This window comes from Loxodonta africana, chromosome 9 (genome assembly GCF_030014295.1).
Source record: "Loxodonta africana isolate mLoxAfr1 chromosome 9, mLoxAfr1.hap2, whole genome shotgun sequence".
NCBI classification, from domain to species: domain Eukaryota; kingdom Metazoa; phylum Chordata; class Mammalia; order Proboscidea; family Elephantidae; genus Loxodonta; species Loxodonta africana.
Window position 1 is genome coordinate 110623050 of NC_087350.1, and position 18033 is coordinate 110641082.

At 37.5% G+C, this 18033-nt stretch overlaps 1 protein-coding gene across 3 annotated transcripts in view; it reads right to left on the bottom strand.

Moving 5' to 3' along the window:
• Nucleotides 1–18033, bottom strand: part of UHRF2 (ubiquitin like with PHD and ring finger domains 2) — a 93344-nt gene that overhangs the window by 34396 nt on the left and 40915 nt on the right. For all 3 annotated transcript variants that reach the window (XR_010322863.1, XM_003407351.4, XM_023545270.2), the window contains 3 exons: nucleotides 15576–15794; nucleotides 1781–1890; nucleotides 472–658 (listed from right to left, as the gene is read on the bottom strand). Coding sequence is in view for 2 of the 3 variants with exons in the window: in XM_003407351.4 (XP_003407399.1) it covers nucleotides 472–658; nucleotides 1781–1890; nucleotides 15576–15794 (516 nt within the window). In the remaining variant the exon portion in view is untranslated. The remainder of the gene's footprint in view (nucleotides 1–471; nucleotides 659–1780; nucleotides 1891–15575; nucleotides 15795–18033) is intronic.

Sequence of the window (18033 nt, forward strand, 5' to 3'; positions counted from 1 at the left end):
TTTCTAAAAAGAAAAAGTGAAAGTCTCGAGGAAAGAAAGAACATAACTTATTTAGGAAGGTGGGAGATAATTCAATCTAGCTAGAGTGTAGAATATTTGAGGAAATGGAAGAGGAAAAGTGGTAAGAGATATAACTGGAGAAATCAACTAAATAACATCATGCAGGGCCCTGTAAGGCAACATAAAGCTTCTGTAGCAAAGGAGTAACACAATCAGATCTTCACTTTTGAAAGAAGCGACTTCATAATGGACAAGGGACTGGAGGAGGATGAAAATGGCGCTACGGGTCTGTTCAGAAGCTGGTGCAGTATGCAATAAACATGCCAACCCCAAGCAACCATCAGTGATAACACTTTAAGTACTTTCTACACACTATTTATCTTTAGAAATCCACTTTTGGTGGTTCATGTAAATATTGCTTATTCAATTCTTAAACATAACAACAACAAAAGATAACCCTGATAATCATACCAGTATTCTTCTTCTGGGATCTTATCCAAAGGTGGATTCAGGCAGTAAATATGAAAGGCCATATTGCACTCGTCACATAGAAGCTGCATGTTGGGCTCATGTTTTCCACCACATACATGGCAGGAACAAGACTGGCATTTCTTATCTGGGTCTCCGCCACACAGGTCACATTCAGGGTCATTTTTCCCTATTAAGGACAAAATTACAGCAAGCCCAGTATTAAGATCATTTTCATATCTATGAATCTTTTAAAGAAAAACGGAAATAGCAAACACCTTTTTTAATAAAGAGAAAGAAACCACAGGAATTATTATCAAGTGTGGGACTTTAAGAATAAAATACCTTAGTCTCATCCTAGACTTACTGAATGAGAATTTCAGGGATACAGCCCAGCTATATGCCAGTGGAAAACCTGATGACCAAAAACCATGAGGATAATCTATACTTCTGCCTTAAAAATCTAGATATATTAGTATTGTAGTCTCAAAAAATGAGAGTGGCCTAGACTGGGAACTGGAAACTCATTTATTGATCTGTTACAGGACTTGTCTTGTTCTAATCTTATACAATTGTGGTAAGAAGAGGTTTTACAGACCAACAAACAGGTTTCCACTCTGAGCTATTATCTTACAATAAACACTGACACATGGCATAAAGTCAATGGATTGCTCTCCACAAAAAAAATTTTAAATTAAGAGAGAATGAGACACTCTACACACCTGGGGTCGCCATGAATTAGAACTGACTCCACGGTAACAACAATGTATTTGGAAAGGCAGCAACTGAACCATGAATGAAAAGATCTAGAATCTAGTCCTACCTCTTTTTCCAACTCACTGTGTGATATCAAGCAAGTAAAAATCTATAAGATGAAGAAGCAGGGTTATACTGTAACATTCTAATAATTATATAATCCCCATTTATTATCTCCCAGACATTCAAGGCTCAATCAGCACTATGATTTTCAGGCTCTACTTGTATAAAAATTAAGTCTTGTTATTAAAAAATTAATCTTGAATGGCCAAGAAATAACTGAAAAATTTTTTTCTTTTGACAAATTCTGTTAATAGAGGAAATAGCAAGACAATGTCAATAAAATGCCCAAGTTGAGAAAATATTTCTTAAAAAAAAAAAAAAACAACTTATCCTTCGTGAAAAATCCATTGGCCAAAATCGATCTTACATTAAATATTTTGTCTTGAAAACAAGTCTGCATACAGTTTTGGACTTCTTTTCAAGTTATTCATTGACCAGTTAAAACGCCAATTTCGTAACTCATGTAGTCTAAGCCTACAAGAAAAATTCATACTTAAAAATTTTCCATCTGCAATTGAAAGTGGATGGGCTCCAGGTTTCTCGATCTTGAAGATTTCATCTGTGAATATTATCCTGCAGTCATTTAATGTTCCTTCGGAACCCCTGTTTAAAAAAGGAAGAACGGTTAGCTTCTGCCAGTGTGATCTAAACCACATGCAAGTAATTACCAGGAGTCAGTTTGGAAATTCACCAAACTTTGTCTACTTACAAGTTGGGATTAGAGCTATTCCAATTACTCTGAGCTATTGTTTCCAGTGGCAGGAAAAGTTCAATATTGATTAGTTGACATTCAAAGATAAGCTAACGTTAGTGTTAATATGAGAAAATTCTGAAACTGCATCATTTAGATTATTTGGTAAGAAGATAGCTACTTGGCAAATTTAAAGACCAGGTAAAAGGAAACCTTGTCAATTACAATGAAAAAATTTAATCATATTTTTAAAAAATATAGTAAATTTCTAGGCAAAAATAAGATAATCACTTAAGAAGAAAATATTTCAAATACTAAGCCTTATTTATCATAAACTCAATTTATGCCTATTTGCATATGCTTCTTCAAAGTTTCCTATGATTACAGACTTGTGTATTTCTTTTTAATCTGTCAACTTTTGCTTTATATTTTTTAAGATATGTTATTGGGTGCACACACATTTAGAACTCTTATGTGTTCTTATGCAATGTCTCTAGCTCATCCTACACCAAAAGTCTACTTGGTGTTTTTTGGCTACCATTTGCTTTGTAACTTTTTCCATCCTTTCAACCTTTTTTTTTAAAACTTTTAATGTCAGACATACACAAATGCAGAAAACTGCATAAATGAATGTATAGCTTAGCCAATTATAAAGTGCACATTCTTGTAATCACCAACTCTGACAGGAGATAGAAGTATTATGCCAACTACTCAAGAAGCCCTTGACATGACCCCTCCCAATCACAACCCCTTTATACCCTCCCCACCAAGAGTTACATTTGCCCTAATTTTCCTTAATTTCCTTCAGTCTCACCATTTGTCCTCCTCCCTAACCACAATGGTATAGTTTTGCCTGTGTTTTAAATTCTCAAATCTATAAATTCCCATATAATCTCTTTCTTTTTGCAGTTTACTTGTTAAAGCAACGCCATCATTTGTATTACAGAGTTTTCCACAGTCTTGATTTTCATATTTACATTCCTGTAGTATAGTTTAAACAGTTTTTCTGTCATCTGTATTTCCAATAAATTGGGACTTGAATCTGGAATTTTGTTATCGTTAGGTGCAGAAGTCAGCAAACCTCAATCCACTGCCTGTTTTTGTAAATAAAGTTTTTTTGGAACACAGTCACACCTACTCACGTATGTAATGTCTGTAGCTGTTTTCATGCTACAATGGCAGAGCTGAGTAGTTTTGACAGAGAGTATCCGGCCCCCAAATGCTAAATTATTTACTATCTGGCCCTTAACAACGGAAAAAAATTGCTAATCCTTGCTCTAGAAACATAATCAGATTCAGGTTTGTTTTTTAGTAAGACCACTTCATAGACTCTTTCCTTCAGGAGGCACCTAGTTATTCAGCTGTCTTTTCCTGTGATGACAGTAGCCGCTGATGCTCAATGTCTAGATCTACTAATTCACTGGGGATTGCAAATGTTGGTATTTCAATTCCATCATTCCCTTCTCGTTTATTTGCTGGAATAACGCCACAGACAGAAACATGACTTCATCAATTATTTGGTTATCCAGTGGTACAGTTAACAGAACAAAGGCAGTTTAAATAATTTTGTTAGTAGTTTTTAAAAGAAATAGTTCTCTAACATCCTCCATAGCTAACTAATGAGTTTTTGAATCACTATGAACTCATGGATATATTCGATGTGTTTCAATCCACTGCAGTTATTTTCCTTCTTGCTGTTTCAACTGTCCCATCGTTTGCCAACAGGAGATTCCAGATGACTCAAAATTCTTAGTAATCTTTGTGGGCTTCTTTACTATCTGGTACGAGAAGTCTTACAGGTTCATCTTGTACATCCTCTGCACCTGGCCTGGAATTATTTTTCCAAGGAAATCTGGTTTCTTTTACAGGGAAATGATATTTCAAGACCACAATTTGGGCACTAGGAAAGCGTATTACAACCAGATTTCCAGGCTTTTACAGTGAATGAAGCTACAACATTTAAATATACACACTCACATCCCAAATACCTCATGAGTTCATACTAATACTTTCAGTTCAAATTCAGAACTAAAGGGTATTGACTTTTTTTTTTTTTAATTATACACCTGTTATCTCCTTTTTTCCTAACCAGAGAATTCTGGTTTTCAAGGGTACCAGGGATGTCCAAATTAGAATGCTACAAATACTCCTTTATCCCACATCACACATAAGACACTCTCACAAGGTTTACAGCCTTGGTAAGGTTTAGTCTTCCTGTTTTGCCCCAAGGAGCTGCAGCTGTCAACCAACAGCTTGATGTAACATGTGGAGCTACTCTACCAGTGGTTCCAAAATCTCACGTTTGCCGTCGAAGACTGCTGACAATTCCACTGTGCTTTTTACTTGCAATTTTACCCTCCTAGTCCAGCAGAAGTTCAGGATTCAGCAAAAGTTTTGAGGAGAAAACAGGCCATATGCTAGAGGCCTCCCTGATATCTGCCAAAAGCTTTTCTGATTTCTGTCCCCTGCCTCAAGTGGCTCTCAAGATAGAGTCTGCAGATTGAGCAGATTCCTCAGGGCAAAAGCAACTACCAAAGTCAGCTAATCTTAGGTTCTTCCCTTTCCAGAGTCATAGCCCCTGTAACTCCTCGTGCCTCCTCATCAGCTCTCTCCTACTTTCAGACAGATGGTAACTGTATTTGATCTGGCTATTCTAGTCGTTTTGGGTAAGAGTGCTGGTCTACTGCCAGCTATTCTACTACTTCGAGGCAGAAGCCACTCACGTCCTTCTTTAAGTGCTTCAACAAGTGTTGAAAACACAAAACACAAAAATCTCTTTTTACCTGTTATCTCTCAATTTAGTTGAAGTCTTACCACAAACATTTCCTTAGCACAAAACTGATGAAGCCATGGATCACAATCAAAACATGTAAATAAATTATCGATTCACTCCAAGAAATACATTTCAAAAAAAGGGAAATGAAATACCATATTTCATTGAATCTAAGTAGCCAATAATTATAAAACGTATTATTGTAAGTACTACCAAAAAAAGAGAAATTGACCCGAAATGGGAAGGTCTAAGAAGCACCCCCCAAATACAGCTGAGACACACCAAATGAAAGTCAGCGACTATAAGACACAACATTAATTTTACCTAATTCCAAGAAAGAAAAAAGCATGAAATGAGGCATCTAAGAAGAAGCCTCAAATAAAGCTGAACACGAAAGGACTTCTTTACAGTTAAGGTAAACGGGAAATAAACTACCCTGTAGATGGAGGTAGAAAGTAAGCATGCTTGTTTCAATACTACCACTGGGCATACAGAGTTAAAAAGCATTCCCTGAGAATTGAGCCACAAACTCAACAGGCTTGGAGGTCAGAATTCACCCTATGTGTGGCGTGAAAAAAAAAGGAGTCCTGGTGACAAAGTGGTTAAACGCTCAGCTGCTAACCAAAAGCTCGGCAATTCGAACCAACCAGCTGCTCCATGAGAGAAAGATGTGGCAGTCTGCTTCGGTAAAGATTAAAAGCCTAGGAAATCCTATGGGCCAGTTCTACTCTGTCGTATGGTGTCACTGTCACGGATTAAATTGTGTTCCCCAAAAATATGTGTCAACTCGGTTAGTCCATGCTTCTCAGTATTGTGTGGTTGTCCTCCATTTTGTGATTGATATAATTTTCCTATGTGTTGTAAATCCCAATTTCTGCCTGTGGTCAATGAGGCAAGATTAGATTATATTCATGAGAATTAGGGTGGGATGTAACACCCTTGCTCAGGTGATCCAATGTAAAGGGAGTTTCCCTGGGATGTGGCCTGCACCACCTTTTATCTCTCGAGAGAGAAAAGGAAAGGGAAGTGAGCAGAGAGGGGGGACCTCATACCACCAAGAAAGCAACACCTGGAGCAGAGAAGCTCCTAGATCATGGAAAGACTGATGACAAAGACCTTCCCCTAGAGCCAACAGAGACAGCAAGGCTTCCACTGGAGCTGACGCTCTGAATTTGGCCTACTAGACTGAGAGGATAAATGTCTTTTTGTTAAAGCCATCCATCTGTGGTATTTCTGTTATAGCAGCACTAGGTAACTAAGACAGTTGCTATGAGTCGAAACTGATTCAACAGCAATGGGTTTTTTGTGGTCTAAAAAAACCTCAACCAGAGAAAATTTAATATAAAGATAAATGGCACTCCCAGGTGACTGACGGAAGCAAACTCAAATCTTCTCTGGAAGAACTCATCTTTGGTCAGTCTAATAGCAACTCTAAGATACATCTTGATTTCAGAGATATTAAAATATGAAAAGCTGTGTATCTCAGTATCTATGAAATATTGTATTTACTTAATATCCACTGTAACCAGTACCTAGAGCAGGGCCTGGCACATAGCAGCAAACAAAAATCAAGGCATTAACATTCCAGTAGTGCTAAGGCAGAATAATGTCCCCCCAAAGATGCCCAGGTCCTAATCTCTGGAACCTGTGAATATGTCACCTTACATGGTAAGTTAATGTAGATGTGATTAAGCTGAGTTGGGGAGATTATCTTGGCTGGGTCAATGAAATGACAAAGGTCCTCAAGAGTGGAACACGGAGGCAACAGAGAGTCAGATGTAGATGTGACTACAGCAGAAGAATGCTCTGAGAGATGCAATATGGCTGGCTTTGAAGATGAAGAAATGGGCCACGAGCCAGGGAATGTGGGAGGCCTCTAAAAAGCCCAACCTCTAGAAGCTGGAAAAGGCAAGGAAATGAATTCTCCCTTAGAGCACCCAGAAAGGAGCACCTCCCTGCAAACACCTTGATTTTAGCCCAGTAAAGCACATTTGAGACTTCTGACTTCCAGAATTGTAAAAGAGTAAACTGTTTAAGCCACCAAGTTTGTGGTAATTTGTTGCAGCAGCAATAGGAAAACAATATAAGTGGGATAAGAGAGACGTATGTCCAGTGTTAATAAATGCTGTAAAGAAAAATAAGTCAGGGTAAGAGGGAATTCAAGTAACCTATGTCTGGTGTGTCTGTGTGTGATTTTAAAAAGGGTGATTAAGAGTATTTCTGAGGTGACATTTGAGCACAGAACTGAAACAAGAGCAAGCCAAACAGATATCTGTGTGAGGCAGACCAGAAAAAGGAAATACCAAGTGTAAAGGCCCTGAGGCAGGAGCATGTTTGAATGCTTAAGCAACAGCAAGGAGGCCAGTACAGTTGAAGCACTGTGAGCTTTGAGGTATAACTTGTATTCTGTAAGAATGGTATATTAAATGATAAGAATATCACTTAGATTTCATGATAAGACAGGTGTGGATAAAATTTTGTAAATAAATGAAACCCCATAAAAATGACACTGAAAATAAAGCAAGTATAGCTATAGCTTTAATAAAGGTATATAAATTATCTTCTTGCCATAGGATTCAAATTCTACTTATGAATATCTAACCTAGTATTAACTCCACATGGTAGTAAACACAATATATGTTACAACAGGAAGTGAACAAAATACTTTGAAAAACATAAATTAAACTCTGAACTTCTGTTTTTAATTTTCTTCAAAGTGAAAAAAGAAATATAAGATGACAATTTAAAAACAGAATTTGGGAACTATATTAGATCAGCATATTCACTTTTTGGTACTCATAAATTAAAAAGACAAATAAGCAGGGACTTTAATCCCAAATTCCCCTATCAAATCTCCAAGGCAGATTAAAAATCATGTCCTGTATTTGCTTCTTCCTTTGCGCCTTCAATGCAATAGAGAGGACCAAGGCTGGAAGTTAGTTTGTTGCAAAAGTCTAATAAAACTGATAAACCTCTGGTGAGACTGATCAAAAGGTCAAAAAGTAAATTCAAGAAGAAAAAGGAGCATCACAACAAATACTGCAGACGTTAAAAAGATGAGACCACTAAACATCTTTATGCCAATAAATTTGAAAATTTAGACAAAATTAACAAATTTCTAGAAAATTAAATTCTATTTCAAGAAGAAACAGAAAATCTGAATAGTCCTATGACCATTAAAGAAATGCATCAATAATGAACTTCCCAGCCCCAGATGACTTCACTGAGGAGGTCTACCGAACATTCAAGTACACAAAACTCTACCCTGAGATAGAAAAAGAATATTCCACGAAATTATTTTATGGAACTAGTGTAATTTGCAAATGACAGTTAAGACAGGAAAACTAACCTGCAAATTTTACTCATTAACACAAATGCAAAAATCCTACATAAAATTGGCAAACCGTATCTGGATATGCATATGTATGCATATACATTAAGAAACAACAACACATCAAAATAGAAATGCATGGTAGGTTTTTTTAAATAAAGAAAAAAGTTATATTAAGATACTAAAGGAAAAAAACATTATCTCAATAGATACAGAAAACATACCTAATAAAATTCAAAATCAATGATTAAAAAAAAACTCAAACTAGTAATAGAAGAGAAAGTGTATCTACAAATAAATGTAACAAACATTACAAGTATTGATGGAATTCTGAAAGTTTTCTCTTGGAGGTCCAGGGGAAAAAGAGCTGCCTGCTATTGCCACTTCTTTTCAACAGCATCCTGAAGGGCCCAGGCGGTGATTTAAGACAAGAGGAAGAAACCAAAGATAACAGAAGAGGCAAAACAAAAATGTCATAATTCACAGGGGATGATTATAATTATAAAAATTCCAAAACAATCTACATGTAAATGAAAATTAAGTTTAGTAAGGCTACTGGATCCAAGATCCAAGGTTACTCATATTCCTATATACAGTAACAGAGAGAAATGAAACAGCACTTAAAATAACTACAAGTGGTACCTAAAGTTAAAAAAGGAAAATGGACGCATGTAAGACTGCAGGAGAGAATTACACCAGGTTGAATCCTATAAAATTGCCAACACTGAAATATTTTCATCCCACAAAACCAGCTATTTCATGATTAAACCCAACAAAAAGAGAAGAGGGAATTTCTGTCTAAAATTTAATCAACCGTGAAAAAATACGTATATAATCCTCTTTTTTTTTTTTTTAATTTAAAACTGTGAGTATCTAGGATAAACTTAATACTGAACATTTAAATTGATAATTAATAAATAAAGGAAAGCACTGCGACACCAAAAGAGAGAGAAGAACCTAAATAAATGGAGATAAATCACATTCATGGATTAGATTCAATACAATACCTAACAAATGCCCAACCGGTTTTTATGTGGAAATTACCAAGATGATGGGGAAAATGCAAATGAAAGTACACAGTGCCAAGAACAGATAAGACCTCCTTGAAGAACACGGGAGGATGACCTGCTCTGCCAGATTATGAACGTGTGGAACTGATATGAGGATACAGAAAACAGACCAACGGTACAGAACAGACCAGAAGGAAGCAGTGACTGCACAGAGATACTTGATGTCACAGAGGTGATACTGAAGCTGGGGCGGCAGGGGGAGGCTTTTAAAAAGAGTCCTGGGAAAAAATGATTGTCCATCTGTATGGAGTTAAATTAGACCCTTATCTCATATGATATGCAAAAGTCTACTCCAAGAGGATTAAAGACCTAAAGAAAGGCAAAAGCACAAAACTTTTCGAAAGTAATGAAGGAAAATATCTTCATGAACTCTAGAAACGGAAACATTTCTTAAGAAAGACATAGAAAGTACAAGCATGGGGGGAAAAAACAGATAAATTCAACTACATTAAAGTTAAGAAAACTCCTATTCTAACAGCAAAAAGAGAAAAAATAAGCCATAGAATTGGAGACTTTTTTTTTTTTTGCCTCATATAACTGACATGGGTCTAGTCTCCCCAGTAAGAACTCCAAGAAACCAGTAAGTCAAGAAAAAAAAAAAAAAACCCACTAACATTTGGAATAGGGTCCTCACAAAAGATGCCCAATCTGTCAGTAAACAAATGAAAAGGCTCTTAACCTCATTAGTAGTCAGGGAAATGCATATTGAAGCCACAGTGACATGCTACTTTATATCATACACCCACCTGATAAGCAAAAACTAAAACAAAAGTAAGTGTGGATAAGGATGCGGAGCAACGGGATGGGATGGCTCATACTGCTGGGGCGGTGTGGTCTAGTACAGCCGTTTGCAAAGTCTTTGGTCCTATACTAAAGCTGAAGATGTGCATGTCCTACACCCAGCGATTCTACCCTTATGCACATATGCACCAGGACACGTGAACAAGAACATCATGGCAGCACTGCTCATAACAGCCCCAAACTGGAAACAACTGAAATGTCCATCCACGGTGGCAGGCACTTAGATCTTCATCCTGATTATCTATCCACTTTTTCTAGCGAGAAGAAACAATTTCTAATCATGCGAAAACTTCCCATCTACAAGTCATACTGCTTCCTGTTTGGCTGCTGTGTACCTAATACTTCTAAGAACTTAAATGACAGAGAACACAATACTTTACAGGATAGGGTGTTTTACTGTTGGGAGAGCTATCACATAATTGTTCTCACTATTGAACCATTAGTTGCCTACCTATAATTTCTGCTGGATCTAGTCCCTTAAAAAGCCAGGGGTGCTGCACTACAGCAGCATTTCAGAATCACTTTGGGAAATATTTTCAAAATACAAGCTTTTACCTACCTTAGTGCAATGAGTACTAGTATCTTGCCCTTTGTGTATACATGCTTTTTTAATACTTTCTACACTCAAGTACCACCACGCATCTATCAGTTTGTTATACTGTGGTGGCTTGTGTGTTGCTATGATGCTGGAAGCTATGCCACTGGTATTTCAAATACTAGCAGGGTCACCCATGGTGGATAGGTTTCAGTGGAGCTTCCAGACTGAGAGAGACCAGGAAGAAGCACCTGGCGGTCTGCTTCTGAAAAAATTGGTAAGTGAAAACCTTATGAATAGCACTGGAAGATTGATATAGTGTTGAAAGATGAGCCCCTCAGGTTGGAAGGCACTCAAAATATGACAAGGGAAGAGCTAACTCCTCAAAGTAGAGCTTACTTTAATGACATGGATGGAGTCAAGCTTTCAGAACCTTCATTTGCTGATGTGGCATGACTGAAAATGAGAAGAAACAGCTGCAACCACACATTAATAATAATTAATGTAATAATATTACATTAATAATAGGAATGTAGAATGTATGAAGTATGAATCTAGAAAAGCTGAACTCATCTAAAACGAAATGGAATGCGTAGAGACTGCTATCCTAGGCATTAGTGAGCTAAAATGGACTAGTATTGGCCACTGTGAATCAGACAATCATACAGTCTACTATGCCAGGAATGACAAACTAAAGAGGAAAAGCAATGCGTTCACTACCAAAAAGGACTTCTCAAGACCTGTCCGAAAGTATAACACTGTCAGCCGTAGGATAATATCCATACGCCTACAAGTAAAACCAGTTAACACGGCTATTAATCAAATTTAAGCACCAAACACTAAGGCCAAAGATGAAGAAACTGAAGATTTTTACCGACTTCTGCAATCTGAAATTGATCAGTCAAGATGCACTGATAAGTACTGATGACTCGAATGCAAGTTGGAAACAAAGAAAAAGAATCAGTAGTTGGAAGATACTGCCTTGATGACAGAAACCATGCTGGAGATCACATGACAGAATTTTGGAAGACCAATGGCTTCATTACAAATGCTGTTTTTTAACAACATCAACAGCGACTACACACACGAAACTTGCCAGATGAAATACACAAGAATCAAATCAACTACATCTGTGGTAAGAGACGATGAAGAAGCTCAATATCATCAGTCAGAACAAGGCCGGGGTCAACTGCGGAACAGACCACCAACTGCTCATATGCAAGTTCAAGTCGAAGCTGAAGAAAATTAGAACAAGTCCATGAGAGCCAAAATATGACCTTGAGTATATCTCACCTGAATTTAGAGACCATTTCAAGAACAGATTTGATGCACCGAACACTAATGACTGAAGACCAGGGGAGTTGTGGAAGGACATCAATACATGAAGAAAGCAAGAGGCCATTAAAAAGACAGGAAAGATAGAAAAGACCAAAATGGATTTTAAAAGAGACTCCGAAACTTGCTCTTGAACGTAGAATAGCTAAAGCAAACAGCAGAAATGATGACGTAAAAGAGCTGAACAGAAGATTTCAAAGCGCAGCTCGAGAAGACAAAGTATTATATTGACATGTGCAAAGACCTGGAGTTAGAAAAGCAAAAGGGAAGAACATGTTCAGCATTTTTCAGGCTGAAAGAACTAAAGAAAAAATTGAATCCTCAAGTTGCAATATTGAAGGATTCTGGAGGGAAAATACTGAATGACACAGGAAGCATCAAAAGAAGAAGGAATGAATACACAGAATCACTGTATCAAAAAGAACTGGTCAACATTCAACCACTTCAGAAGGTAGCACATGATCAAGAACTGATGGTACTGAAAGAAGAAGTTCAAACTGCACTGAAGGCATTGGTGAAAAACAATGCTCCAGGAATCGATGGAATACCAGTTAAGATGTTTCAACAAACAGATGCAGAGTTGGAGGTACTCACTTGTCTATGCCAAGAATTTTGGAAAACAACTACCTGGCCAACCACCTGGAAGAGATCCGTATTTGTATTGTGCCCATTCCAAAGAAAGCTGATCCAACAGAATGTGGAAATTATCAAACGATATCATTAACATCACATGTAAGTAAAATTTGGCTGAAGATCATTCAAAAGCAGCTGAAGCAATACATCAACAGGGAATTGTCAGAAATTCAAGCTGGATTCAGAAACGGACATAGGACGAGGGACATCATTGCTGATGTCAGATGGATCTTAGCTGAAAGCAGACAATACCAGGAAGATGCTTACCTGTGTTTTACTGACTATGCAAAGGCATTCGACTGTGTGAATCATAACAAATTATGGATAACACTGTGAAGAATGGGAATTCCAGAACACTTAACTGTGCTCATGAGGAACCTGTACATAAACCAAGAGGCAGTCGCTTGAACAGAACAAGGAGATATTGCATGGTTTAAAGTCAAGAAAGGTGTGCATGAGGGTTGTAGCCTTTCACCATACTTCTTCAATCTGTATGCTGAACACATAATTCGAGAAGCTGGGTTATATGAAGAACGTGGCATCAGCACTGGAGGAAGGCTCATTAACAACCTGCAATATACCAATGACACTAGCTTGCTTGCTGAAAGTCAAGAGATCTTGAAGCACTTACTGATGAAGATCAAAGACTACAGTCTTCAGTATGGACTGCACCTCAACATAAAGAAAACTAAAATCCTCACATGTGGACCAATAAGCAACATCATGATAAATGGAGAAAAGATTGAAGTTGTCAAGAATTTCATTTTACTTGGATCCACAATTAATGCCCATGGAAGCAGCGGTCAAGGAAACAACTGGCACATTGCATTGGGCAATCTGCTGCAAAAGACCCTTTTTTAAAGTGTTGAAAAGCACAGATGTCACTTTAAGGACTAAGGTGCACCTGACCCAAGCTATGGTGTTTTCAATCACCTCATATGCACGTGAAAGCTGGACAATGAATAAGCAAGACTGAAGAAGAATTGATACCTTTGAATTATGGTGCTGGTGAAGAATACTGACTATACCATGGACTCCCAGAAGAATGAACTGATTTGTCTTGGAAGAAGTATAGCCAAAACGTTCCTTAGAAGCAAGGATGTCTGATGTACTTTGGACATGTTATCAGAAGAGACTAGGTTCATGGAGAAGGACATCATGCTTGGGTAAATAGAGGGCCAGTGAAAAAGAGGACGACCCTCAACAAGATGGACTGGCATAGTGGCTACAAGAATGGGCTCAAACACAGCAACAATTATGAGGATGGTGCAGAACCGGGCAGTGTTTCATTCTGTTGTACATAGGGTCGCTAGGAGTTGGAATAGACTTGACAGCACCTAACAACACACTCAAGTACGTTAAAAGGTTCCCTATATGGCTAATTTATTTATATGCTTTGTCTTTTCATCACCATGATTTGTATCCATGTCAGAATTTCAAATCATTAAGAAGTCTGTAATTGAGCTACATTCTTAGACTAGAGCAAGAGAAGTACCTTTGTTTGTAGAAAGTTCTAAAATTTGTTTTTTAAAATATAAGCTATTTTTAGCATCTTACAATTCTTCTTTACCTCCAGGGTGAATAAACATATTCTGTAAAGGGTCAGAAAGTAAATGATTTAGTCTTTGCAGACCAAATGGTCTCAGTCGCCAACTACCCAACAATACTGTTGAGCATGAAAGCAGTCTTACATGATACATAAACAAATGGGCATGGCTGTGTCCCAATAAAACATTATTTACAAAAATAATATGCAACCTGCAAGCTGCAGTCGGCTGACCTTTGCTTTAAATTATTTTTAACCATATGCTGACGTTCGTTCCCCAATATGTCATCTTCATGACACTAGTAATCCAGCTAGCCAGTACCTGGCAAGAATGTTAGTTTGGCTGCTTCTCTTACGTAAAACAAAACTGTCAGGACCATTCTAGAATTCTCAATGCTCAACACAACAAATGTACTTCTAAGAATAAATAGTAAAGAAAAGAAATGCTACAAAGATGCATATACGAGGATGTTTACTGAAACATTACATGTAACAAAGAACTAAACTGAGATTTTCTTTCTTTAAAAGTAAATCTGTGACTATTTAGCCAATAAACTCTATTCAGAAGAATGTGACACAAAAAATAGTGACAATATTTTTCTAGGTGAAAAAAGGTATCTGTGAAACAATGCATATAGTATTATACCACTTGGGGCGAAAGTCTAAACATATTTCTTAAAGAATTAATGATGGTAACACTTGAGTGATTTGGTGTATCAGCTGGCTTTTTGGATTTGGAATTCACTTCACTGAGCTTGTTAAATTCTGCCAAGTTGAAGAAAATGGTTGTGAAGGAAAATTTCAGCTACTGTTAGAAGTCTGGCAGATAGCTAACTGGTTAGATAGACATACTATTATACCAACATAGACCCCTATAAGAATTACAGCTATTACTGTTAAAAGTCTGGCAGACAGCTAACTGGTTAGATAGACATACTATTATACCAACATAGACCCCTATAAGAATTACAGCTATTAAAATGCCTTTGGGTGAGCACTTGAGGCTATGTTGGCATCTCTGCCTGGAGGAGAGATGAGTGGGTAGAGGAAGTTAGAAGCTGGTGAAATGGACACGAAATGAGAGAGTAGAGGGAGGGAGCAGGCTGTCTCATTACAGGGAGAGCGATTGGGAGTATGTAGCAAGGTGTATATAAGTTTTTGTGTGAGAGACTGATTTGATTTGTAAACTTTCACTTAAAGCACAATAAAAATTAAAAAATAAAAAGAAAACAGGAATGGATTCCTATATCCATTTTTCTAATAAAATGCCGTTGGATATAAACTTTGTCAAATCTGTAAGAACTCTGTGAAGTAAGCATTTCTCCAAAAATACTCAGTTATTTCCAAGATGCTCCCAAAGAACAGCTCCAACCTTAAAGTAGCGTCAGAGATTTCAGTGCCGTTCTTAATTAAAATTTCTCAAGACTTCATAAAAAAGTTCTCCCTCAGTAAAGAACATTCCATCCCCCATAAATTCCATCTTGTTACTAAGGGACACGAGCTTAATACCTAAAAATGACATCCCTTGTTTAATTCAGTAGTTAAATGTCATTATCAGTGAAGAGAATCTTACCCAAGAAAAATTTTCACACGAAGTTCTCTTTTGGTCCTTGAAATTGTCTTCAGTGTGGTAATTTCTGCATCAAACCAAAATCCTCTTTCTCCAGGACTTTCTACATTATAGTTAACCATTACCACATCACCAACATTTAGTTCATTCCATTTCAAAGTGGTTCTAGCTCGTGGGCGAAGATCCTTGACATTCATCTGTAGAGTACCACTTTCTGGATATCTGAGGAAGGAGAAAGAGAACCACAGAACATTCTTATGATTACTGCCAAAGAACACTAAAATTAGAAGCAACATATACAAAAACCTAATTTTCAGGGTTAACCACCTAGATATAGAATAAGAGAAAAAGTAAAACAAGTTTCAACTTTCTTTAATAAAAGGTTTACTTTATGTCAGCCTCTCCCCTGTACTGTGATGTCAATGGGTTGGTTTCTGAAGTGTGAGATGTGGCTTGTAGAGTGCCAAGCAAACATTTATCCCTATGTTTAGGAACCACCATCTTATTTACTTTGAGAGGGCTATATGTGATTTCTCTAAAACACACAATAAGTAAGCTATCTGTTCAGGCAAGTAATATTGTTGTAATCTGGATATTCTGAATGACAGATCGTACATTCTTCTTTATAGCACTTAAAAGTAAATGATATATATTCATGACTTTAATTCCAGAGTAAAATAATGCTTAGAAAAGTCTTAGGAAGGCATTCTTTTCTAGCACGGGGGAGGTGTCGTACGCTGCTGAGTCAATTCTGATTCGTAATGATTCTGTAGGACAGAGTAGAACTGCCCCATAGGGTTTCCTAGGCTGTAATTTTTATGGGAGCAGATTGCCAGGTCTTTCCTCCTATGAAGCTGCTAGGTGGGTTCAAATTGCTGACTTTCCTGTTAGCAGCTCAGTGCTTAACCACTGGACCACCAGGCTCCTTTCAGGGGAGGCACGGGTAGGTAAAAACACACGTTCACCTTGTTCTCCATTTTCTTAACAAAGTTGAAGAATTATTTTAATAGGATTAGATGTTGACCTCTTCCTGAACTGGCAAACAGTTAATCAAGTTCTGCCATCTGACAATAGCCTCCATTTTCCCAAGAAGAGAAAGATAGATTCTAGTTCTTTCATGTAGTCAGCTCCCTACTAATGGCAAGAAAACAGAATTTTATATGTACCAGAAAGTGGGACTATGTGAAAGAATTCTAGCAGAATTTTGATTTTATTCATATTTCTAAAGGTAAGCTTGACATAAACGTAAACCTGACCCGAATTTAAAGCTTTCGAAGGTTCCTCAATTTTAGGCCTACTTGGTCTCATCAAGCCAAAGGCACCGGTATAACAGTCCACATTTGGTTTCTACAAAATTCAGATCAGCCACCTTTATGTACTGCTAGGTGGTAGAGAAATAAAGCAATGAGAACACCTGGCAATGAGAACAGGTAGTTCCCACTTTGAAAAGCTCAGTCTACTGGGAGAGGTCAGACTACAGCAGTGGTTCCGAAAGCAGCAACAGCAGCATCTGGGAACGTGTCAGAAATGCAAATTCTAGGGCCCCACTCCAGACCTAATGAGTCTGAAACTCTGGGGATGAGGCCCAGCAATCTGCATTTTCACAAACCCTCTTGATGATTCTGATGCGTGCTCAAGTTCGAGAGCCCACTGTGCTGCAGGAATGCCAGAATAATTAAATAGTGCACCCTAGTGTGAAACACCATTATGAACCTACAAACCAAGGTAAGAGTGGTCTTCTCAGGATAAAAGTGGATCTGAAGTCGGAAGCAGTTCTAGTGGTTGGCCTTGGTTCTTAAGGCATACCCCATTCATTTAGAATAAATGCAGATTAATTCTGTGTGCACTCTTTAGCTAATCAACCCATTTAATCAAATCTCTTCAAGTTTTAGTTAATTTAAAAAAAAAAAATCTCAGGATTGGCAAGAGGCCTCAGAGACTATCTGGTCCATTTACCACTCAGTGCCATAATTCTCTTCCCCAGCAAGCCGTCCAAACAACCATCCAACCTCTATTCAAAAATATGTTCTATTTCCAGCCTGTCTGGGATAGATTTCCAATTTAGCTTCTTGCTACTGCGTGTCCTTGGGAAATTTACTAAACCTCTCTACAACTATTTCTCATCTGTAAAATGTACCTAATGGTAACTACACCTCATACAGTTGCTTTGAGAACTAAAATAAGACGACTTGTGAAGTGTTTGAAAGAGTACCTGATGGGGTAAACTGACAAGTACCAAGTCAGGTCTAAGGTTCTCCTTTTCTCCCTCTTTTTTAACCCCTCTTTTTAATGACTAACCTAAATTTAGGAGTCACTAGCTCAACATTTTGTGTTTATGCGCTCATGCTGTTTCACACTGGCTTGGACAGAAAAATAACCAACATTTTTCCCAACCTATAAAAGGAAGACGTTAAATTAGCTCTCTAAGGGCTTTTCTAGTTCTCAAGTTGTGAATTCGTTT